The sequence below is a fragment of the Bos indicus genome, chromosome 29 (assembly GCF_029378745.1).
Source record: "Bos indicus isolate NIAB-ARS_2022 breed Sahiwal x Tharparkar chromosome 29, NIAB-ARS_B.indTharparkar_mat_pri_1.0, whole genome shotgun sequence".
In the NCBI taxonomy this organism is placed as follows: Eukaryota; Metazoa; Chordata; class Mammalia; order Artiodactyla; family Bovidae; genus Bos; species Bos indicus.
The window spans coordinates 43,405,522-43,428,391 of record NC_091788.1 but is presented as its reverse complement, the minus strand read 5'-3'; the positions used below and the strand labels follow the sequence as shown (position 1 = coordinate 43,428,391).

The window sequence follows — 22,870 nt, the reverse complement described above, 5'->3', positions numbered from 1 at the left end:
TGCATCCACCTCCATCCACAGAGATGCTGTCTCTAGCGGCTCATGACAAGCTGTGACCAAATGCTTGGTACAGTCACATCTGTCCACAAATACCAAGTGATGTGCATACAGGGAGGTGTGTGGCTGTTGTGTGAACCACACAGACACACAGGTGGTCCACACCCTGCCACCAAGCCTCCAGCTATGATGGGAAGAATACTGGGCTGGGGACCAGAAGATCTGGGTTCTAGTCCTGGTCTCCTAGACTGCTGGGTAAGTCATATCCCCCTTTCTAAGCCTCTGTTTCTTTGTCTGTAAAATGGGGATAAGAATCCTCACTCTGCCTCCTTTCTGTGGTTGTTTTGAGGCTTAAGTAGAAGCGTGGAAGTGACAACATTATATGATGCACGGCACACATAGAGACTGACTCAGCCAAGGGAAGGGAAGTCATACTGGGACAGGGACCGAAGCTTAAAGCCAGGCCTGGGACTCGCCTCCACATCCCTTGACCCCGTCTGGCCCCACCTCACGATCCCCATCCTGATCCCCGGTCTGCTTGCTACCCTGAGGGCCTGGCAGGCTTGGTCTGCGGCCTCGTGGTCTCATCTCTTCGGCAGGGAAGCCAGGCTCCTGCAGGCAGCTCGTCAGTGCTCACTGGATTAACGCAGACTTGGTCCCGAAGAGAGTGGAGCTGGTGACCACGTGGTGGGAGGAGGCGTTCAGAGCCAGTCTCAGGTGCCTGGGTGTTTGCTGGGCCGGAGAGGGCCAGGAGGGCCTGGGGCTGCTGCCCCTGTCCAGGCAGGGAGCCCCAGGAGCGGATCACGCCTCCTGCCCTGGCTTCCACTGTGTCTGCCGACCCTGAGCCAGTTCCTGGAGCTCTGCTGTCTACGGGCCCTGAACAGGGTGGTTGGTCTCTGTTCCCGGAGGCCCTGATTCGTCACCCTGTTCCAGTGTGATCTGGGTTCCTGGGTTCCCTCTACCTTGGGCATGGCCTCTGAGGCCAGCACCCAGCATGGCCTGCCTCTTGTCACCCACCTGGGGTTGCCTTTCCCTGCTATGTGCCTGTCGGCTGTCGCAGTTGCCAGTGAGGCTGACACGAAGGGTGAATTGTAACTGAAGAATCTCCAAGCTGGAGGGGCCCTTAGAAGTCACCTCCTTCAGCCGGCCCGCATGTGTGTATCTGCCATGCCTCCCCCTGCCGACGGGAGGCTCTCCACCTCTGTTCAGATGACTTCTGTGTCAAGAGCACCCCACCTCTGAGATGGCCACTCTCATCACTGGGTCGTTCTTCCCTGGTAGCAGCCTCCTCTTCTGAAATCCCCACTTGTGAACTTAGTTCTGCTGTCTCCAGCTGTACACAGCAAGTCTGACTCTTGCTCATGTTGTAAGCCAGGCTTAATGCACGTTACATTCCAAAGCCCTTTAATCTCTGAGACCATGGGGCGGTGCCTTGTTCCCACAGGGTGGTACCTTGTTTCCACGGGGCTCTTTTAAGAGGCTCTTGAGCTCTTTTGAGGCTGAGCTGCTGGGCAGACGACTCTGAACGAGGGCTGTGCCCAGTGCACGCTGCCACTCTGCAGTGTCGCCTCCAAGATTCCAGCCAATGGGCTCCTGAGGCTCTTTGCAAGGAGCTCCGGTCCCCTCTCCCCCACCTCCAATTTGCAGGGTGTGGATGGGGGAGCAGGTGGGATGCAGAAAGCGGAGCCTGGCTTCTTTTCCGGAGTTCCTTTCCATACAGATGACTTTTTTCCACCTGTCTTATCACACATTCATACCATCATCCTGGTCTCTAGGCCCAGCCAGGGCCTTGGTGGGTCTGTGCACACCAATCACTTCTGCCCGTTTGCTGAACTTGAGGCGCAGGTTTCTAGTTATCAGGGTAGCAGTTAAATCTCCCTGAGCTGTGCTCTGGGAGGTGCGGCCACCAGAGGGCAGTCTCTCCCACTTACCCGTAGTTGCTGGCTTTCCTCTGGACAGTGCTGGCTGCCTCCTGGGTGCTCATCTTCAAGGGGAGTTTGCTCCCCTCCAGTCCCACTGGAGGGGTGCTCCTTGGGGTGGGGTCACTTCAAGGGTGGGCCTGGAGCTAACACCTCTTCTCTGGACAGACGGAACCCCCTTCCTGGAGCCTCCATGCTTGGGAGGGGCAGAACTATGCTCCTCCCTAGGTCTTTTCTCCAAAAGGGGATCGGCCTGCCCTTCCAGCTCCCTTTTTTCTTTTTTGGACCCTTCATTGGTGAAGACTCTGCTGGCCCTGAGAGAGCCCCCGTGACCTGAGTCCAGGCCTGGCACCCTGCCCTCACCCCGACATCCTCCCCAACCCCCTCCGTCCAGCTCCCCCTTTCTTCCTCTTTTCTCTCTGTACCCTCTCCACCTCCTTCCTCTCCCTGTGACTTGCCCCAGATCTGCCCCTTGACCTCCTTCTGCCCCTCCCTTGGTGCCAGGCTGTGGCTTCAGGTCCCGGCTGCTCCCCCCACTCTTCTGCTGTGGTTGACGACGCGTGTGGGGCTCAGCCGTACTGCCCGCGGAGCCCATGCCCCCAGAGCCACAGGGGAATCTACCTCCACTGCAGGAACCTTCAGGGGCTTAGGGGGATGCCAGATGACCCCACCCCACTTTGCCTCCTGGGCCTTGGGGTTGTGGGCAGAGCCCATTCCAAGAGGAGACAGAGGATGGCAGGATACACTGCTGCTAAGAGGGGCCTGGAAAGTGCCCCTCCCTGAGAGGTAGAGCTGGCCCATTGGACACTTGGTTCTTGTTTCCAGGTCAGGGTTGTTTGTTCAAGCCCCTCAGCTCACAGGGAGGGAAGCTGGGGCTGGGAGAGAAGAGAATTGTCCACAGTCACTTGACGGGATTAGGACCCAGCATTTCTGCCGCCTCCTGCCCTCTACTGTCTGGGTCTGATGGAGCAGGACAGGCGTCCAAAGACCCCGTCACAGGACTCTAGTGCTCTGTGTTCTCGTGAGGCTGGTGGACTCATGTCTTGTGGGTAATGTGTCCCACCAGGGGCGTGGCCAGAGGCCCCAGGGCTCCAGCTGCAGGTCCGCGTAGACAAGTGTGCTTTCTGAGTACCCAGGGCTCTCTGAGCCTGGACTTGGAGGACAACAGTGCTGGGGCTTGGGAGGGGCAGGAGGCTTCGCCGAGGGCGCCTGCTTGTCCCTGAAGACCTCCGAAGTCACATGGGGCCTCAGTGTCCTCATGTGTGAACCTCTGGCCCTTGCCTAGGAAAAGGGAATAATGCTAGTTCCTGTTCAGGGTGAAGAGCACCCTGGTTCCCAGGGACAGCCTGGTACCCTCCAGATTAGGAAGGGTAGCAAGAAGGTTCCTGTAGGGGTGGTGCTAGCCCCCTGGGGCTTTGGGAGGTGTATGGCCGCGGGAAGGGGGCCCTGGGGCAGACCCCTCCATTTAGCTCAGAGCCCAGGGGACACGGGGATGATGTGTGACAGCCTGGGCTCTGAGCGGGGAGTTGTCCCAGAGCTGGGGGAGCAGGGGCTCTGGCCCTCCTCGCCTGTCTCCCTCTCAGAGATGGGGAGATGTGGGGTTGGTCAAGCCCTCAGCCCCCCAGTGATCCCCTGTACGACTGGGATTCCCAAGGTGCCCATCTCCCTCAGATGTGAGAGGCCCGGGCTTCTCCAAGAAGGGAGATGTCAGCCTTCTTCCCATCACCGGTTGCCCTGCCTCCCAGTTTGGGGGAAAGAGGGGGAGGGGGCCGACTGAAGAAGGGGAGAAGGCACCTGAGCACGCGTGGTCCCCGGAAAGTGGCCCTGGGGGGAACCCCTGCCTGCAGATACCCCTCCCTGTGAAGGATGTAAAAAAAAAAAACTTGTTCTGCCTTTTTGTCTCCCCTCCCCCTCTGCCCGCCCCATGGCCCCCCCAGACTGCCTGCGCGTCGGCTGCGCACCCAGTAAGTGGCTTCCCTCTTCTTCTGCAGAGCCCCTGGGGGCCTGGGATTCTGGACATTGGGGTTGGGGAGGGGTGCGGGGGCAGGGGAGGAGACGGCGTCATCGCAGGCTTGTGCGGAGCTTGGGCAGTGGGTGTGTGTGGAGGGGTGTGCTTGTGGAGGGCAGAACGAACCAAACGAAGCTGAAGAGGGGGGAGTCGGTGGAGGTCTGGGGTCAGCATGCTCACTGAGACTAGGATAGGAAGGGCCAGAAACTTCAAGTCTCAAACGCTCTGGAGGGTAGGGGCTTGGGATGGCGCCTACAGCAGGAGGGCAGGAAGGAGACGAAGAGGGGCTGGGCTATCCCGCTGTATCTCGAGGTGGCCACAAGGGGGAGGTCGAGGCACGCGGGAGAGAAGATTAGGGCTGCCGGTGAGTGGGCGGTGAGCCCGGAAGTTCAGCCCTTCACGGCCCCTGTTTGGGGGTGAGATTCTGCCAAACGGGGGCGCTCTCGGAGGCTCTCAAAAGGGGTGAGAGCGGGTGGGGACATTTCTGAGCTCCCAGTGTGGCTGGATTCAACCCTCGTCTCTGAGTGTGTTTCTGCCTGGTGTGCCCTGAGGTCACTTAAGAGCCCAAGGACGCGGCAGCCACAGGCAGAAAGAGTGTACTTAGCTCGGCTCTGTGTGTAGTTGGACAGATGTGCGCATGCGTGGTGAGCCCTGCCCTGCTGGTGAGAGCACTGGGGTGGGGGGCCCAGGACGAATCTTGAGGGGTGCCGCAAATGGCCTGCAGCACCGTTCTAAAGCTAAACGTTTTTAGTCTTGGGAGCGGTTCATCCAGGTCTTGAATAAATGGCCGTAATTCCAAAAAAAGACATTCCGCTTTCTGGCCATGCTGGCCGTGCTGTGTACGTGATGTGTATGTCCGGGTGTGTGGAATTAACTAGGCGTGTGCAGAAAAGTCACACTGGGTCCCTCTAGATCAGGGATCCCCAACCTCTGTGCCACGGACCGGTGCCTCCTGTCAGATCCATGGTGGCACTAGATTAGAAATAAAGTGCCCAATTAATGTAATGCACTTGAATCATCCCCATCTCATCCTCCACCCGTCCTGGTCCAGGGAGAAATTGTCTTCCAAGAAGCTGGTCCCTGGTGCCCAAATGTTGAGGACCGCTGCTCTAGATGGGGGAGCTGTGTGTGTGTTTGTGTGTGGAGTGCTCATGGACAGCCGTGAGGCGGTAGGTGCACTTCACATTTGGGTGCGTGGTAGGGCTCTTGAAAGTTTGAGGCCTATGTGTATAGGCTGGGAATTCAGCTGCGGGCTACACACACTGACACGGAAGGTCCTGAGGAGAGGTGGGCTGAGTATGCTGGTCGTAGGTGTGAGTCTCCAGGTGCAGGGCCTTAGGGCACAACTCCGAAGGCACCGCACTATTCACTCACTCCGTGTTCTTTTCCAATGCCACCCTGGGGAGTTAGGGTTACGATACCGAGTGCGTCTGTGTTTATGACTGGGTGTGTGTGGAGGCTCTGTGTGTGTGCACATGTGTGTGTGGTGTACCTGTGTGCGTGGGTGTGTGCAGAGGTGAGGCTGTGTGCCCGGGGTGGCACTTGAAGCAGCCACATGAGGGCAGGAGGATGTGCTGAGCTGACTCCCCCCTTGGTGCCGCAGGTAAAGGCCCTGAGACGCTCTTTGCGGGGCACAAGCTCAATGACAATGAGTGGCACACAGTGAGGGTGGTGCGACGGGGCAAGAGCCTGCAGCTGTCGGTGGACAACGTGACCGTGGAGGGTAGGTAGTCTGCAGCCCTGTTCTTGGTGACCCCTGCCTGGGTGCCATTTCTCCCTTAGGGGTGGCATGTCATGGGCTCCTGGACCCCAGGGGCCATTTCAGCTCCCCAAAGGCAGCATTGCCCTGCAAGCCTGTTGGCCCAAAGAGTCCCACAGGTCCCCCAGACCCAGGAGCTGGGTGTGCTGCCAGCGCCTGTAGGGGCTTTGCTGATATCCTTCCCATGTGGCCCTTGAGTGGAGGGGAGGCTCCTGGGGACCCAAGACCCAGCCCCAGAAATGATCCTACAGTCTGGGCCCCAAAGCCATGTCCCCATCTCTGTCTCCTGTGCTGAGCAGGACAGATGGCAGGGGCCCACACGCGGCTGGAGTTCCACAACATTGAGACGGGCATCATGACGGAGCGGCGCTTCATCTCCGTGGTGCCCTCCAACTTCATCGGGCACCTGAGTGGGCTGGTGTTTAACGGCCAGCCCTACATGGACCAGTGCAAGGACGGGGACATCACCTACTGTGAGCTCAATGCTCGCTTTGGCCTGCGTGCCATCGTGGCCGATCCTGTCACCTTCAAGAGTCGCAGCAGCTACCTGGCGCTCGCCACACTCCAAGCTTATGCCTCCATGCACCTCTTCTTCCAGTTCAAGACCACAGCCCCCGACGGGCTCCTCCTGTTCAACTCAGGCAATGGCAACGACTTCATTGTCATCGAGCTGGTCAAGGGGTGAGGTGCTGGGCTCTGCACCGCTGTCAAGGACGTGGTCGCCCCTGTCCCCGCCATGACCAAGAGGCAGCTCCCTCAGCCACTGGCTAAGATGTCCAGTCCCCACAGACCACAGGTCCCCCCGCTACCAGCCAAGACGGAGAAGCGGCACCCTCTCTTCCACCCTGGTCACCCCCCAATTACTTCCTTGCCACGGGTTTCTCAGTCATATCTGTGCTCCATTCACTGTCCTGGCTCAGGCCATCCAGCCCTACTACAGACAGAAGGCAGGGCTGGGTTCCCGTGACCTCTCTGGCCTAAGAGGCCCCCACCCTAGAGCAGCTTTGTCCCTGCCCAGAGGACCCTACTGCCTCCACAAAGCTATCCCTCCATGAGCTTCTCTTCGGAGCCTGTCCCAGGATCCAGGTCCTCTGTGGCCTCTCTCCCCACATCCCCCACAATGGGACCTCACAACTGAGTCCCCGTGTTGTTGGTTTGGGTCCTTCCACTATGAGGTCTCCCTCTCTGCCCCTTCTTCCTGCAGCTTCCAGCCCAACCCCCACCCTGCAGCTGTAGCTCCTCCTTACCCCGCCTTCCCAGCCCCCACCTTGACCCAGTGTCTCCTCCCTACTGTGGGGCAGGTACATCCACTACGTGTTTGACCTGGGGAATGGCCCGTCCTTGATGAAGGGGAACTCAGACAAACCAGTCAATGACAACCAGTGGCACAACGTGGTGGTGTCCAGGGACCCGGGCAACGTGCACACGCTCAAGATTGACTCCCGCACTGTCACGCAGCACTCCAATGGCGCCCGAAACCTCGATCTCAAAGGTGGGGCCTGGGGCCTCTGGAGGAGGCCTGGCCCTAGCCCAGATACCCCCTTGGCCCCAGCAAGATCACCCCCGGCCTGGGATGCTCTTTCTCTTGCGTGATTCTGTCCTGCCCCTGCCCACAGTTTCCCTCGCTCTTTCCCATTTTCCAGTGTGTCTAGCCTGACATCTTCCTGTCAAAGTTCTGCTCAGCTCTCCTGCGAGGCTGCCCTCTCAACACTGAAAGCCTGCCTGCAGGATGTGTCTCACAGGGAGTTTGGTGGCCTCACCCTAGAGCTAGGAGAAGGCAGCCGGGCCTTCTGAAGATCTCTTGGCCCTCCAGGGTTGAGAAGTCTGCCATGCTGGGGGCCGGAGAGAGAGCAGTGTCCCTGCTGGGCTGGGAGGGGGCTGTGATGAGGGGAGGAAGGAGGAACAGTCTCCAGGTCCCCACGTGCTGCCCTGGTCGTATTCCTTGGGCACTGGCGGGACTAGTCTGGGCACTGGTTTGGACCCAGGCCTCCCTGGTGGGGTCAGCATCATACGAAGGTCCCCCATTCCCCGGGGCTTCTTTAGCAGTTAGTGGGGCCATCACTGCCTGCCCCTAGAACAGTGGTGCATCAGAGACGAGAGAAGAGGGGGATGAGCATAGAGATCCAGGGACTTGAAACAACAGGAATGAGGACGAGGCCTGTGGCTTCTCCAGAGCCCACTGGGGCAATGTGAGCCACTCTCACGCCCAGAGCAGCCCCCAGTCCCTTAGGGATCCCTGGTGTCACTGTGACTCAGACTGTCCCAGCGTGGGGAGGGTTCCTAGAGACTCTGGAATCCACCCTCCTCTTGAGGCAGCAATGGAAGCTCCAAGAAGCTATGTGATTTGCCTGAGGTCACAGAGTGAGTGGGCCATGGAGTTGGAACCAGAAGCTTGGTCAGATCCTGCGCCGGTGCTCAGACATTCAGTTGGGTACAACTCTTGGCGACCCTTTGGACTGTAGCCCTCCAGGCTCCTCTGTCCATGGGGTTTTTCAGACAAGAATACTGGAGTGGGTTGCCATTTCCTCCTCCAGGGGATCTTCCCCATCCAGGGATCGAACCTGCATCTTGTGGGTCTCCTGTGTGGCAGGCAGATTCTTTACTTCTGAGCCATGGAGGAAGCCCCTAGAACCGATGGCATAGTGCTGCCAGTTCTCCCTGCTGCCAGAAGGGGGCGATGTGTCTCAAGTAATTTGCAGTGGCAGCAAACCCAGGGGTGGTCTGGGCTGGTCTTGGTTTGCACTGAGTTCCCAGCAGGGGCAGCAGGGTTGACCCATCATGTTTTGCTGGAGCTCTGCCATGGGCCGGCCAGGACTTCCAGGGAGTTGAGGTCCTTGTGGCCAGGCAGTGATGTGGAGGACCAGTGTCCCTGAGGAGGACTTCTTGCCAGTGTCACCCAGAATCCCCAGTCTAAGCCCTAGCTGTTGGAAGGTGCCGGGCTTAGAACCCCCAGCAGAAAACCCAGAGTTGGGAGAGCCTGGCAGAGGCCTGGAGGAATTCTGGGGATGGGAGACTTTGGAAGGGAGGGAGCGAGGGTGGAAGGGACCAGGATGCACAGCTATGAAAGGCCCTGATTACGGGCCGGAACTGGCATCAGATGTGTGGGAGAGAGCACGGAGCAGGTTCCTCCAGCTGCTTCCCTCTCCCCTCCCCGGGCATCTGGGCGTCTCTGGGAGGGGAGCAGACAGATGGAGAAGTGGAGAAGGAAGAAGGAAGGGTGGGGGTGGGCATCTGCCCCTCAGAGAGGAAGCTGGAGTCCGGATGAGACCGTGTGGGGCTGCGGGACCCGACACTGGAGGCTGATGTCCTGGGAGGGACCTGGGGATCTGGGGACCGGGATCCGAGCTCTGACCCCACTCCCTTTACAGGGGAGCTGTACATTGGCGGTCTGAGCAAGAACATGTTCAACAACCTGCCCAAGCTGGTGGCCTCTCGGGATGGCTTTCAGGGCTGCCTGGCCTCGGTGGACCTCAATGGGCGCCTCCCTGACCTCATCGCCGACGCCCTGCACCGCATCGGGCAGGTGGAGAGGGGCTGTGATGGTGAGTGTGGGTGCAGGAGTTAGGTGTGACCCTGTGGGGCGCCGGCAGACTGGGGGGCCGAGTGGCCTCGATGGAGCCTGCTGCCACTGCGCTGGGACAGGGTGTGGGGAGAGTCAGGTCACTTGTCCTCCCTGCTGCCTCCCGCCAAGACCAGCTGTCATTGAACTCCCCCACTCCCACCCCCATGAATTCTTGGCCCTTCCTGCTCGGCAGAACTGAGGGAGGGCTTCTGGCCTGGTCCCAAAGCTTCCGTAACTCCTGGGGCGGGAGGGGGCTTGGCTGAGCGGGGGGGTGTTCCCTCTTCCTGCCTCTTCCAGGCCCCAGCACCACCTGCACCGAAGAGTCTTGTGCCAACCAGGGCGTCTGCTTGCAGCAGTGGGACGGCTTTACCTGCGACTGCACCATGACCTCCTACGGAGGCCCCATCTGCAATGACCGTGAGTGCAGGACTGGGAGGGCTGGAGGTGTTGGGGGGAGGCCCCGGGAGGAGGGAGGGTCTCTCAGAGCCATGCTGCTTGCTTCCTTCCCGTCCCTTCTTGTCATGAGCGAGATGGAGGGGAGCTACTGGCTGCTGTTGCCTCCTGGAATCCCTTCTCGGGCCTTTGCAGGACTCCTGACACCTGTGTGTCGGGGGTGATGGTTGCTAGACAGCCTCTCCTCTTCCTTCTGAGCTGGTGGGACACTGCTCCCCTCACCCCTCCCCAAAGATGTGTCAGCCTCTGTCACTGTCCTGACGCTGGCCATGGTCTCAAGTGTCGTACCTCTGTCGCACAGGACTGGTGGGGCGGTTGCTGACCTGTACCCCCTTGCCCCTGGTGTCTTTGAAGTGTGCAGTGGAAACCCATTATTTCCTGGCCAGAATAGGACTACACCCCCAGAAGCAGGCTCAGGAGACTCCCAGGAGGCCAGGTCTCCGGACAGCTGGCTTCCCTGGAGGCCAGCCATGGTGTAGTTCCACCCAGCTGCAGGGTGTCCCTTGGATCCACAAGGACACTCCCTCGTGTCCTCACCTAGTTCTTCTCCTCCCTGGCTGGGCATCTGCTGCCAACTTGCATATTGTTTGAGGCCCCTTCCCAGAGAGGGCTTCAGCAGCAGTTTCCAGTCCCACATGGTCGGTGGCCGGCAGCTGGTTAGTACTTGGCTGAGAGAGGGCAGTGGGGCAGGCATGAGGGAGAGACAACCTCCTGCTTGAGGGGAGGCTGGGCAGCCTGTGGCCTCTTTAGGTGTCACCTGAATGGTCTTCCTTGGGGGTAGCTGGGCTGAGAGATCAGGGACACGACACGCCAGCTGCCTGAAAAAAGACACACGCACTTCACTTTGCAAACATGGACCCTGAGGCCTGGAGGAGTTGGTGGATTTCCAGAGTGAATAGCAGATCTGGGCTGAGAACAGGGGTCAGTGCCTTTGCCTCCATGCCACACTGTGGAGCCTTAGTCATCGGGCAGAGTCCTGAGTTTCTTAAGGGAAGCATAACCGACTGGTTTCTAGGATTGGGCTCTTGATTTTTCCTTCTTTGTAAGAATGCCCCCTCCATCTCCATGAGCGTTCCCTTCATCTCCATGAGTGTTCTGGTGTTCTGAGGCGGGCCCGTCCCTGGGTACCTCCACATCCTGTCCGGTCCTACCACTCTCTGTACCTGCCAAAGCCCGCAGACGCCGGCCAGCTCAGGGCCGCTCCAGTCCTGCCTATCGGGGAATAAGGACGGGCTGGGGCTGGGCCTCTTTCTCTCCAGCTCATTCCCGCTTTGCGCAGGCGATCTGGGGATGGTGGTAACTTTGCTGTTTAATAGTAACTATCCCTACTGACTGTTTCGTGTTTCACGGCTTACAAAGTCCTTTTAATTTGTCCTCAGAGAAGACCGTAAGATGGAGACCAGCTGTCTGATTTAGTTGCTAAGGACACTGAGGCCTCAGTAACAGGCACATCCATGCCCTTAATCACAGGGCGCTGGGGGCGGGGTGCGGCTGGAACCTGGGTGTTCTTAAGGTTTAGTCCCGGGGTGGTGGAGGTGGAGGCGGTGCCACAGATGGTGGGCATTTCTTGCCATGGCCGCAGGGGGTCAGGATGGAGAAGAGCGCTGCCCATCTTCACTACTGCACTCCCACGTGATGGAGCCTTTTGGGAGGGAGTGGAGAGATGGATGTGAGTTTAGGGAGTCAAGCCATCTTTCAGCAGGGGTGGGAAGAGAGAGTGGAACGACTTCCCTGGGTTCCAGGCAGGTGGGAGGCAGGGAGAGTTGGGGCTGGGGAACAGGGGCCTCTTGGGAAGTGTGACTGTCCCCGAGCACTGGTCTGTGTGAATGGTGGCAGAGCCCGAGCAGAGCCTTGGAGGTAAAGACAAGGTGGGTGCAATCTGGGAGCCTCTGAACACTGGCCCTGGGGGTGCCTTTGAGATCTCAACCCCTTTTCTCTTGAAGTTGTGCCTCCTCCTGATTCTCCAGGCTTGGCTGTTTGATGCTCGTGCTGTCTCTATGACGGGTCTTCTGGGGGCTCCACTGATACACAAGGTCAAGTAGGAACCTGGCCCAGATGCCTGTCTACTTCACCCCAAGTGTGATAGCCCTGGAGGCACCCTGGGTATCAAGGGCCCTTGTGCCTGAAGAGATGGAGGGGGTGGGGATGGCCCAGGCATCCTCAGAGGGTTGGGCCTGGGGTGTGGAGCTGTCTGGTGATGAAAAGACTGGGATGAGGAGGAGTCAACCTTCAGGACAGTCTTTCCCTACGTGTGGCCTCAGTTTCTCCATCTGGGACATGGGGATTCCTCCTGGGGGTGAAGGCACCATTGTGAGGCTCAGGAGTCTGCCCTGGGAAGGTAGGAGATCAGAGGGAGAGAAGTCATTGTCAGGGTGAGAGAAAGGAAAACGGAGAGAAAATAAAAAAGAGAATATGAAATGAGAGAGGAAGGAAGCTGGACGGAGGCCTGCTTCCTGGCAGGGCCTGAAGCCCCAGGGCTGAGGTCTGGACAGCGCTTCCCTGGGCAGCTCCAGCTCCACCTCCCGAAGCCTGTCCGCGGGCTCTCCCAGGCAATGGGTTCTTCCCCATCTCTGCCCTTGTCTGTTTCTCATCTCCCTAGCCGCTCTGCTGGTCTCCGCAGCCTCTATTGATCTCCCGCACACCTCTGTCTCTCCCTTCTTTTTTACCCTCTCTATCCCCACCTCGCTCGCCAGTGTCACCCCCTCCGGCTCTCTCCACTTCCCACTCACTAGTATTGATTGGCCTCTAGGCGGTTTCCCTTCCTCTCCTCTCGCCACCGGCTCCTCCCTCCCTCCCTCCGGGACCATACATTTTCTGCCTGCTCAGAGCTCTGTCAGTCTCTATCCCAGAGCCAGGGCCAAGAGTGGGCACAGGAAGAGAGGGCAGGAAGCCGTGCTCCCTAGCTTGCAAACTCTCCTCCCTCGTGGGGCCACACACCACCTGGACACTTCTTTCTGGGTGCCTCTGAGGACTCCTTTCTTCCCTCTGAAAGGCTGGGGACCAAATGGGGCATTGGCATCTAATAAGTTGGGGAAGGTGGCAGCTGGGGCAGAGGAGCTGTCTCGGGTCCTGAATGCATCCAGGAGCTGGGTGAAGCTCTTTCAGGGCTCCTGGTGACAGGTTTTGCTCCAAAACGGAATGCTGGATAATAAGCAGAAGCCAGCCCCTGCCCTGCCCCTCTCCCCTTTTGCCCTTTCTTCGCCTCTCCTTGTCTGTCTCCTTCCAGGTTCATCATTCCCTCCCTCCCTCTCTTCCTCATCTACATTCGGCCTCCCCACACCCCTACCGCCACCCCCAGCAAGACCCCGTCCAAGCAGAACTCAGGTTGATGTCAGTGCAGAGGTGGCATCCAGATGAAGGGATGAAAGCCTCCTTGCTCTTACTTCCCAGAAGTGCCGCCAAGTCTGAGGGGCAGGTCTCAGTGGAGAGGCCCCCTAGAAGGAGAATGGCTTCCTCAGCAGGACATAAGTGGCTCAGAAAGGGTTTTGTCCCAAGTGGAACACTCAGTGGATAGTTATCCTGGAATCGCCCCCTCCCCACCCAAGACGGGGAGGTTGGCATATGGGGGGAGGGGCAGAGGAAGTGGACTGGAAGGATTGGAGGTGTCCAGGAGGGTTGCCGCGGGTGGGGGAAGCACCCGTCTGAGGAGGTGTGGAGGGACTGTGTGTGTGGTGTCTTAACTCTGAGCACCTCTGAGGCTCCGGGTGCATTGTTTGCATATGGGTGACCCTGTTCTTGGAGGGTGACCTGGAGGTGGGGGTGTCCGTGTGTATGCTGGCTGTTCATTCATTGCCTGTGACCAAACACGTATGTGTGTGAGCATGTGTACACACTCGGTTGGGTGTGAGTTCGTGTGCCGGGTGTCTGGGAGCACATGTATGCAATGTCTGTGTCTGAGCCTGTGTGCGTGCGCGCGCACTGGTGCCTGTATGGGCACGTGGGTGTCTCCATACCCGAGCCCGTCCACATCCTAGCGTGCACGTGTGTTCCGAGGGGTGCGTGCAGAGGTGGTGGTAGCCACATCTCTGCGCACTGGGCCCTCGAGCACTATTGGGGCTCGTCCGGGCCCGGGGTGGGGGGTGGTGGGAGGAGGTGGAAGAGAGCGGCCTCTCCGGCTAGCCTCAGTTCTGTTCAATTATTCAGCAGGGCCCCTTCTCCGGAGGGGGCGGAAGGGGTGCGCGCACCCGGGCGTGGGGGAGGGGTGGGGCGCGCGCAGAGGAGAGGCGAGCGCTGAGCCGGCTAGCCAGGTGCCGCGCGGCGGAGCTGCCCAGCGCCGCCCGCAGATCGGGAGCCGCTCGGGTCCCTCCGCCCTGCCCCCTCCTCCGCCCGCGCTCCCCCTCCCCTCCCCTCTCCACCCCTCCTCTCTCCCTCCCTCTCCGTTCCAGCCCTCTCAGCCTCTGCAGCAACACTCCGCTGCCTCCATCTCTCCGCTGGAATCTCGCAGGCTCGCGCCTTCCCTCCGCTCAGCCCCGCTCCCCTCCTCTCCTCTCCCCTCCTCTCCCCTCATTCCCCCCTCACCCGGATTTGCTTTCCTTCCCCCTTCTCCCGCCCCCCCCCGCTCCACGGCCGCTCCCTCCTTCCCCGCCGGCCTCCGTCGGGCGGCAGCGGCAGCGGCAGCCGCGGCGCGGCGGGCCCTAGTCTCCATCGGTCTCCTGCTTCTCTCCTCCAGTCCCCCCTCCCCGGCTCGGTTTTTCCGCAGGATTTCCCCGCTCTCCCCTCCCTGCTTGGCCCCCGCGCCTCCCCTATCTCTCCACCCGGCACCATGCCCCCTCCCCCGGGCGCTCCCCCGGGTTTCTGACGGCCCTCTGTGCCGCTCCAACCCCGCCGGGATGCGGGGGGACCCTTAGCTCCTCGCGATGGACCCAGGCGTCCTGGACCTTGGCGTTGCCGCTCCGCGGACCCCGGATTCCCCGGCGGTATCCACTTGATTTCATTGGCTCCGGACCGAGGCTTGGGCTCTGATTTTCCTTCATTTCAACCCCCTACCCCCCTCCCGGGGCTCGGAGCCGGAGGGGGGCTTCGCGGGGCTACTCGGTCCCGCGTCCCCGCCCCCAGCCATGGGGCTGTGAGGGTGCCGCCCCCGGGCCGAAATGCCCCCCGGGGGGAGCGGGCTGGGGGGGTGCCCGCGCCGCCCCCCCTCCCTGGCCGGGCCCCTGCCGCCGCCGCCGCCGCCACCTCTGCTGCCGCTACTGCTGCTGCTGCTGCTGCTGCTGTTGGGGGCGGCCGAGGGGGCCCGGGTCTCCTCCAGCCTCAGCACCACCCACCACGTCCACCACTTCCACAGCAAGCACGGCACCGTGCCCATCGCCATCAACCGCATGCCCTTCCTCACCCGCGGCGGGCACGGTAAGTGGCGCTGCCGATACCGGCCGGCCGGCCGGCCCCCGGGGCCTCCCTTGCGCGCGGCCCTGGCCCCCGCGGGCCGCACCCCAGCCGGTGCGCGCAGAGGCCCGGCCCCTCCGCTCTGCGGGCCCGCGCCCCCTCACCTCCCATGTTGGGCTCCACCAGCACCTCAGCCCCACCCTCTCCTCTCCAGCAGCATCCCCTCACCCCGTCCATTTATCCCTCATCTCTATTCACTTTCGTTGCTTGCCTCCCCTTCACCTCCGAATCCCTGTCTCCGGGGTGTTACCACCCTTCTGTGTAGGCCCCCTCACCCCCTCCCTATCTGGCCGTTCATCCGCTCTGCCCTGCTCTCCCTTCCCCGTTTCTCTTCGTCTTCACCACCTCCATCCCTGCCCCTTATCATTCCTCCATCTGGCTTCCCTCCTCCTCGGCCACTGTCACCTTCCTGGCCCAGCCTCTCCGTGCCCGTTATCTCCTTGTCGGTCCCCCACCAACCTCTCACCTCTGTCCCATCTATCACCCCTCCTCAGATGTGTCCCATCACCGCCTCTTTCACCTCCTTGTATCTGGCGATTTCACCTCTGTTCCTGCAGCCCCTGTCCTGTCTTTCCCCCATTCCTGTCCTTCCACCGCCTCCCAAGCAATCAGCTTGCTCCACTGTCCCATCCTTTCCCAGCCTCATCCCTTCACCTCTGGTTTTTCCTCTCCATATCTCTTCATTTCTGCCTAGCTGCACCTCTGACCCTCGCATCTCCCACTCCCCACTGTTTGAATTTCTGTCCCCCACCCCAGTCTGCCCATCGCCTCTCAGGTCAGTCCTCTCCCACTTTACACTGTCACCGCTTAGCTCGGTGTCTCCCCCCTGCTGTAACCTTCCTTGTCAGCGTTGACTTCGCCTTCCCTCTCAGACCCCATCACCTTTCGTTTCTAACCTCTAGCACTTCTAGTTTCTGCCTTTTTTTTTTTACCTCCCAGCCCAGTCCCTTCACCACTTCTTGCCTTAGACCCCTAAGATTCACCGCAAGCCCCTCCTCCCATCTCTGTACCTGCTGCCTTCTATCTCTGTCTTCCGTATTCTCTGTGCCCCCAACACTTCCCATTACTGCGTCCCCATGACTTCCAATCCCAGGCCTCCTGGGTCTCTCCCTCTTCACATTTTATTTCATCTCCATGTCAGGTCCCATATTTCCCATCTCAGTCTCTCTTTCACATTTCATCTCAAAGCTCCTGTTACCTGCTGTCCCAGAGATCCCATCACCTCCCATTTTAGTCCACTTCCTTCTCTGTTCTCCACATTACCTCCCATCTCTGTACCTTGTCATCAGTTCCCACAGGGTACCACCATCACCTCCATTTCTATACCTCTCTCACCTCCCATATGGTACATCACCTCCCACCTCCATACCTCCATTGCTTCCCATCTGTATACTTCATCACCTTCCATCTTTGGTCCCCATCTCAGCCCTCATTGCTGTGCTCTCATCACCTCCTATACCTGTCCTCCCGTCACTTCCCTCTCTGTGCCTCTGTTGCCTTCCATCCTGGCACTCTGACATCTCCATGCTTCCATCCTTGTGCCTTCACCAGTTCGCACTCTGTACCTTGTTGTCTCTAATTTCTGTATCACTTCCATTTCTGCCCATCCGTCCCCTCTCATTTTCTTGACTCCCTTTTTGTCCCTTCCTCATCTTTCATGCCCGTATCTTCACTTCCCATCTGTGCCCTCATGGTCCCCATTTCTGCACGCATCTCTGCCTCCTCATCACTGTTCTTCACCTGTCCTTTCTTGCTTCCCAGTCTTTGTTCCCCCATACCACTTTCAAGCTTTCCGCCTCTTTTCTCTCCCCCTTCCTTTTTTTTCTTAGATTATCTTTATCTTTTTCATGCCTCTGCTTTCTCTTCATCCAGTTCCCAGGAGCAGCCTCATCCAACATCCTTTCTCATTCCTTTCTTCTTCTTGCCCAGGAGAGTGTTCCTGGCTAACCTCTGTCCCAGCTGGGGTCATCTCCATGCCATGCTCTCCAGGCTCTTCTCCTGCACTCACCGCCCCCCATACCCCTGCTCCTGATTTTAACTCCCCTGTTCTCACCACGAGCAATCTGGCCCTCCTTTCCTTTCTCCATCCTCTTTATTGTCCCCTCCAGGTCCATCGAGGCTCAGTCCCCAGAGAGACCCAGATAGGACATGGTCTTTCTGAGTGAGGAGAGGCAGTAAAGGATGAGAGAAGAAAGGCCATCAGGGAAGATCTCTGTGGGGTGACAAGGAGAGGAGGTCAAAGAGGCAGGGGATGGAGGGGGGCTGGCCCAGGGGAGCTGGGCAGATTGGAACTGAAGTGCCAGAGGAAGGTTCAGTGAAGGAGCTGGTGTCAGGGTGCAAAGAGCTGGGGAGGGAAGGGAGAGACAATGGAGGAAAGAACTTGGGGGGTGTTGGGGGTGGGATCCTATGGAATGCTGGCATTGGGAGGCCTCAGAGGCAGCCACCCCCTTGTGCGGAGGAGAGAAACAGCCCAAAGAGGGCCACAGGCTGCCCAGGGCCCCCTGGAAGCAGAGGAACTGGAGGGCCCCTTGGAAGCAGAGGAGCTGGAAGGCACTGCAGGGCAGTGAGGGGAGGGGATGGGAAGACTGAGTGGAGGAGGCCATGAAGGGTCAGGCAAGTGAGAGGAAGGAGGAGGGCCCAAGGACAGAGAGAAGAGGAGGAAGAGGCCAGCGGCCATGGCCGAACCCCACCTCTGCACACCTCCACTGTGGGGTGAGGTCCAGGGGCCGGCTTCTGCTGGGACCCAGGCTTGGCAAGAGGCAGAGCCAGCTTGGGAGACCCATCCAGGCCAGAGGACACCTTTCCTTGCTGGGCTTCCCCACGGTGAGGAGCTGCTGTTTCTGCACCTGCATCTCCACTTCCCTTCTCATGGGCTCTTGCCTTTCTCCTTGCTTCCTTCCCTCTTTCCCTTCACTCTTTGCTCCATTTCACTTCCCACCCCCAACCCCTCTTCTTACATAATACCCCTTACTGACCTGCCAGACATGCCTGCACCTGGAGTCAGTCTGGGCTGGGGAGGACCAGAACACCTGGGTCCTAAAAATGGCCCGGGGCGGGGGAGACACTTCTGATCCTTGACCCTGATTCTGCTTTCAGAGCCCTTAACGTGCCTCACCACCCCTGACCTTCATTTCCTATACCCTCTGAGGCCAGGAAGAGAGGGGTCAATCCCAGTTCGTTTCTGAGTCAGGAGCCTCCAGGGGTTCTGTATTCATCACTCCAGCTTATAAACGGATCTGGCATTTATTTTGATTCTTGTTATGGGTGTGTTCACTTGGATGTCTGACTGAATGTTTTATGGCAAGGAATGGGCTTAAGAATTGAGGAGATATTGTTCTGGGATCAAGAGAGAGCTGAGCCCAGGGCTCTGGATCTGGGGAGGAACCCCCCCTGGGGGGTAGTGAGGGTCTGTCTACAAAGAGCTAGTGTGTGGGGGCTGTGGGCACTCAGGCCTGCAACCTTTCTGGATTGTGGAGGATGTTTTATCCTCTCATGATTCTAGATCTACCAGAAGGTTTCTGTCATGGCTTCTGATGCTGCAGAGGGTCTGCACATGTAGTTTTAACCACAGGGGTAGCACTGCATGGGTGGCTTTTCACATGGGATGCTTATTTTGTTTGGGTCTGGATTAGCTAACCATTATTAATGGTTGGTTGGGTTTTTCCCCTCTAGAATGCAGGTTTGTGGGAATTGTACAGAAGATTCTTGGTCATTTAGTGTTTTACTGGGCCAGTGAATGTCTGGGTCCAGGAGGCATAGAGAGGACCATGCTGGGTGTGGGCAGATGGTTCCAGGCCTGGGCCTTTGGGTGGTGGCCACTTAGGCCTGTGCATTTTGTGTCTGGTCAGAGGCAGTCTTGCCTTGGGCTTCAGGGGTGTTCCCCACCCTGCCACCCCACAGTGTTATCTGTCATGTAGCTCAGTAGCATTTTCCTGGGGAGGTCAAGAACAGTGGGTCTGGACCACCCGAGGGCAACATAATGGGCCTTGGCCTACGCCCCCTTCTCCGGAGCCCTTTCGGGAGCCCGTCAGAGGTTCTAGCTGTGGTTTGGTGTCCTGGGCTCCAGTGTGCCTTCCCCCGCGACCCGGGGTGTCGGGTGGCCGGGGCCTAGGACGGCTGTCGGGGCGAGAGGCGGGAGGCGCCTCCGGAGCGCAGCCGGGAGGGAAGGGGAGGGACCGGGCGGAGCCCCGCCCCCCACCCGCGTCCGCCCCAACCCCAGCCCGCTGCCCGGAGGGCGGGAGCCGGGGAGCCGGGGAGAGAAATGCCTCCCTGGGGTAATCACTGCCGCCCCAGCCCAATAAACCATTCATCCTTCACCTCTTCGGCCCAAGAAGTGTCTCTCCATCCGATCCCCCACCGTGTAATAAACGCCTTTAGGCTTTTACAGTCCCGCCCCGCGTAATAAACTGGCGGCAGTGGGAGAGTCGCGGGGTAGTGAATCCCGGGGGAGGCCCAGCCGAGCGGGGGCGCGGGCTGGGGACTGGGGTTAGCGGGGGGCGGCAGGCGGCCCGTGCGCCGTGGGCCTCGGGGGCGGGGAGGGGTGCGCCCGTCCGGTCCTCGCGGTGCCAGCCGCTGCCCTCGCCGCCTGCCAGTCTTTGTGCGTTTACCGCCATGTTTCCCGGCTGTCTCCTGTCGGGGTCTGCCTCCCCACACTGGGTCTTTGTGTGCAGCTGGCTGCGGTGTGGCCTGTGTGTGGGTGTGGGGTCTGTGGGTGCGTCACTGGGGACGCGTCGGCCACCGGGCCCGGGGCTGCGGGCACCCGCCCGGCCTCTGATCCCTCCTGCCTCACTGCTCTATGGGCATGGAGGTGGGGGGCGGCTAGCTTCTCACCTCCTCTCCGGGCTCAGGGTGATGTGCTGTCTGGGTTCCTGGGGTGGGAAAGTGAGGAGAAAGGGTCTCCTTTTCCCGAGACCTGGTGGGTTTGGGAGGCTCCAGGTAGATGGAGTTTCCTTTGTTGGTCGAGGGACCAAGAGACCCAGTAAGCCCCTTCTGCTTTTGACTGGGAGGCCCTGGAACCAGGGGTGAAGAGGCCCATAGGCCAGGAGGCAGGGAGGGGGGTGTGTGCAGGAGGGTCAACATCTCAGCTCCCCTGGCCCTCTTCACCCCCCAAATTTGGACATGCAGCTTGTGAGTGAGGAGAGGGGGAAGGGAGGACCCTGGGTATTTCGGTTACCATGGAAACAGCCGATTTTCCAGAGTGCTGCAGTGTTGGGAGTGGAGAGAAGGTTGCCGGCTGAGGCCTACCCTGCTCCTAGCCCTCAGGCCCAGCCCTGTCCTGTCCAGGCAGTGACTGCCGGAGGCCGGGGCTGTGGCTCATGCCCCGATCGGATTCTCCGCCCTGATCTTGGGGCCCCATCTTGAGATTTCAGATCTCACCAGGGAGGCCCTCAGAGGGGAAGGATACCTGAGTCGGGAGGGGCAGGGCCCAGCTTCTCTGTCTGCTGGGGGTGATTTCCCGCAACTGTGGTGTGGCAGACTTCAGTTAACTGACACCCTGGTGGTTTCTTCCCCCAGCCTTGCCCCCTGGGAGGGAGTCATCTTCCCCTCTGGCCCTGCACAGATGACCATGCTCCCCTCTGCCCCCCTCCCCGCTCCCCACACCGCTGGCCTCACTGCCTCTCTGGGACCCAGAACACACACAGCCTTCCCTTGTGTCCTTGGCTTCTCCTGGGCCTGGAGAAGGTGCCTCCCTCCAAGGCACTCAGGGGTCCCCTCTCCTTTTGAAGGCCTAGGAGCTTCCTAGGATAGAGACCTCTGGTCCCATATTGCCCAAACCGGGCTCCTAGTCCCTGAGGTGAGAGACCCCAAGATGTGTGAGAGGGGTGGCCTTAGTGTTACTCACTGGGCTGCCATTTTGGCAGAGCAGGTTGCTCTGGAAATACCCCAGACCCTCCTTGACCTGGGACTTTCTAGCCCATCCAGAGCTCTCCCACCCCACAGCCACACTTTTCTCCCAGTCTACTCCAGGCTTTTCCCCTCAGGCCCATCTGTCTCTCTTTTCTCTCTGGATAAGTCTTCCCATGAACCCCTCTCCCCCAAGAAGTGCTTTGAGAGGAGTCGTTAGTGGCTAATTATTTAATTAAGCATTTTATGAATCTCATCTGCTCCATTTATGTTCTAAAGAATGCAAGATTGTTGTCTTCCCTTCTCTGAAGGCCCCAGAGCACTGGTCCTCTAGGCCTCCCAGACAGAGCTCCCTTGCCAGCAGCTGGGTGACCGGTCCCCCACCCCCACCGTGGCCATCAGTCTGCCCCCACCCCTCCACCCCCAGGGAGCCCAGGCAGCCGCAGGAGGGAACGTGGGGACTAATGGGGTTTATTTTGGGGCTGAGATCGTTAGGGACCTCACACCCCGCCCCCGGCAGCCGGATGGCAAAGAGGAGACAGAGGGGGAGAGAGGGTGGGGTGGGGGAGGGGTGGGAGAGGGTTCCCTTCACCATCTCTGGCTCCCACCCTCCTGCTTTCTCTCACCTACACCCTTCTCTGTCCCTCTCTGTCCATCTGTCTCTGCCTCCTTCCTCCTCTGGCTGTCAATCTCTCCCTGCCCCCACCCCCTTGTCTGTCTCTTCTTTTCTGGGCAGGGCTCCAGGACCCCTTGTTTTGGCACCCAGGCAGCCCCCTAGTTGGGAGTGGAAACAGGGAGTCCAGGCAAACTGGGACCAGGCTTTGCAGGGGCTTGGGAGGGGGTGGGGGGCAGGTGCTGGAGGGGCGCCAGCCTGCGGGCTGTGAGTCAGAGCCGAACACAGCCCCTGCTTCTCCTCGCGCCATCGCCTGGGGCTCCTTTGCCTTGGTGCCTGCTCAGCACAGCCTGCAGAAGCACACACCTCACACCTGTCACCTGGGCCGGGCCTGGGAGCGGTTGAGCGGGGCCCTCTGGGTCCTGCCTGCCCCTGGTGATCATCTCTGTCCCCTCGCAGCATCTCCCCAGGCCCTCTCTGTCTGTGTCAGTCTCTCTATTACCTCTCTGTTTTGCTGTAATTAAAACTGGAATTCTTGATGAGGCAGCTACATCTGTCTGTGCGCATGCACAGGCTCCCAGCTGGGCACCCGCCCGCCAACTGTTCCCTAGGGCGGCAGGGCCTGGTGGCAGCTGTGGGTCTCACACCTGAAGCCCTGTACCCTAAACCGGTTGTCTCAGGGCGCTGGGCACAGCCCCAAGGACCTACTGACCGTGCCCTCCTGACGCCTTATCTCCCTCTCCCTTTCCTTCTCTCTGCAGCCGGAACCACGTACATCTTTGGGAAGGGGGGAGCGCTCATCACCTACACGTGGCCCCCCAATGACCGGCCGAGCACGAGGATGGACCGCCTGGCCGTGGGCTTCAGCACACACCAGCGGAGCGCCGTGCTGGTGCGGGTCGACAGCGCCTCGGGCCTCGGGGACTACCTGCAGCTGCACATCGTAAGGAGAGGGGCCACCACCCCCGACCTCCCGGCCTTCCTACCCCAGGTCCACTCGGTCCCTTCTGCCATGGAACCAGCACCTTAAATCTTTCCCTTCTGTGGAGCCCCCAGAATCTGTTTCCTGACCCCTGGGGTTTCCTTCTGGCAGTTCTGCTCCTGGGACCCCCTCTCCCGCCAGTTATGCACTGAGGCTGCCCAGCTCCAAGCTCTGAGCCCGTCTGTGTCTCTGACCTTCCTGAATGTAGTCAGGGCCCCCCTCCAGGTTTCCAGGCCATTCTCCCGCAGCCTTCGGGGACGCCTTCACCTCATGACTGCCCTGGGTTGCTGCCCACTCACTCCGACACCAACTCAGCCACCCACCGTGTCCCGTACTTTGTCCTGCTCCTCT

General features: G+C 59.9%; 1 protein-coding gene across 18 annotated transcripts in view; it reads left to right on the top strand.

Annotated features, from left to right (window-relative positions):
- The window catches only part of NRXN2 (neurexin 2), a 110,206-nt gene that overhangs the window by 59,224 nt on the left and 28,112 nt on the right, over positions 1-22,870 (top strand). For 9 of the 18 annotated variants that reach the window (XM_070783017.1, XM_070783019.1, XM_070783016.1 and 6 more), the window contains 7 exons: positions 3,854-3,880; positions 5,528-5,647; positions 5,983-6,364; positions 6,985-7,175; positions 9,052-9,225; positions 9,543-9,662; positions 22,299-22,480. In XM_070783017.1, the coding sequence (XP_070639118.1) occupies positions 3,854-3,880; positions 5,528-5,647; positions 5,983-6,364; positions 6,985-7,175; positions 9,052-9,225; positions 9,543-9,662; positions 22,299-22,480 (1,196 nt within the window). Of the gene's footprint in view, positions 1-3,853; positions 3,881-5,527; positions 5,648-5,982; positions 6,365-6,984; positions 7,176-9,051; positions 9,226-9,542; positions 9,663-14,059; positions 15,045-22,298; positions 22,481-22,870 lie in introns of those variants that run through there. The other 9 variants (XM_070783026.1, XM_070783014.1, XM_070783011.1 and 6 more) reach the window with 4 other exon arrangements.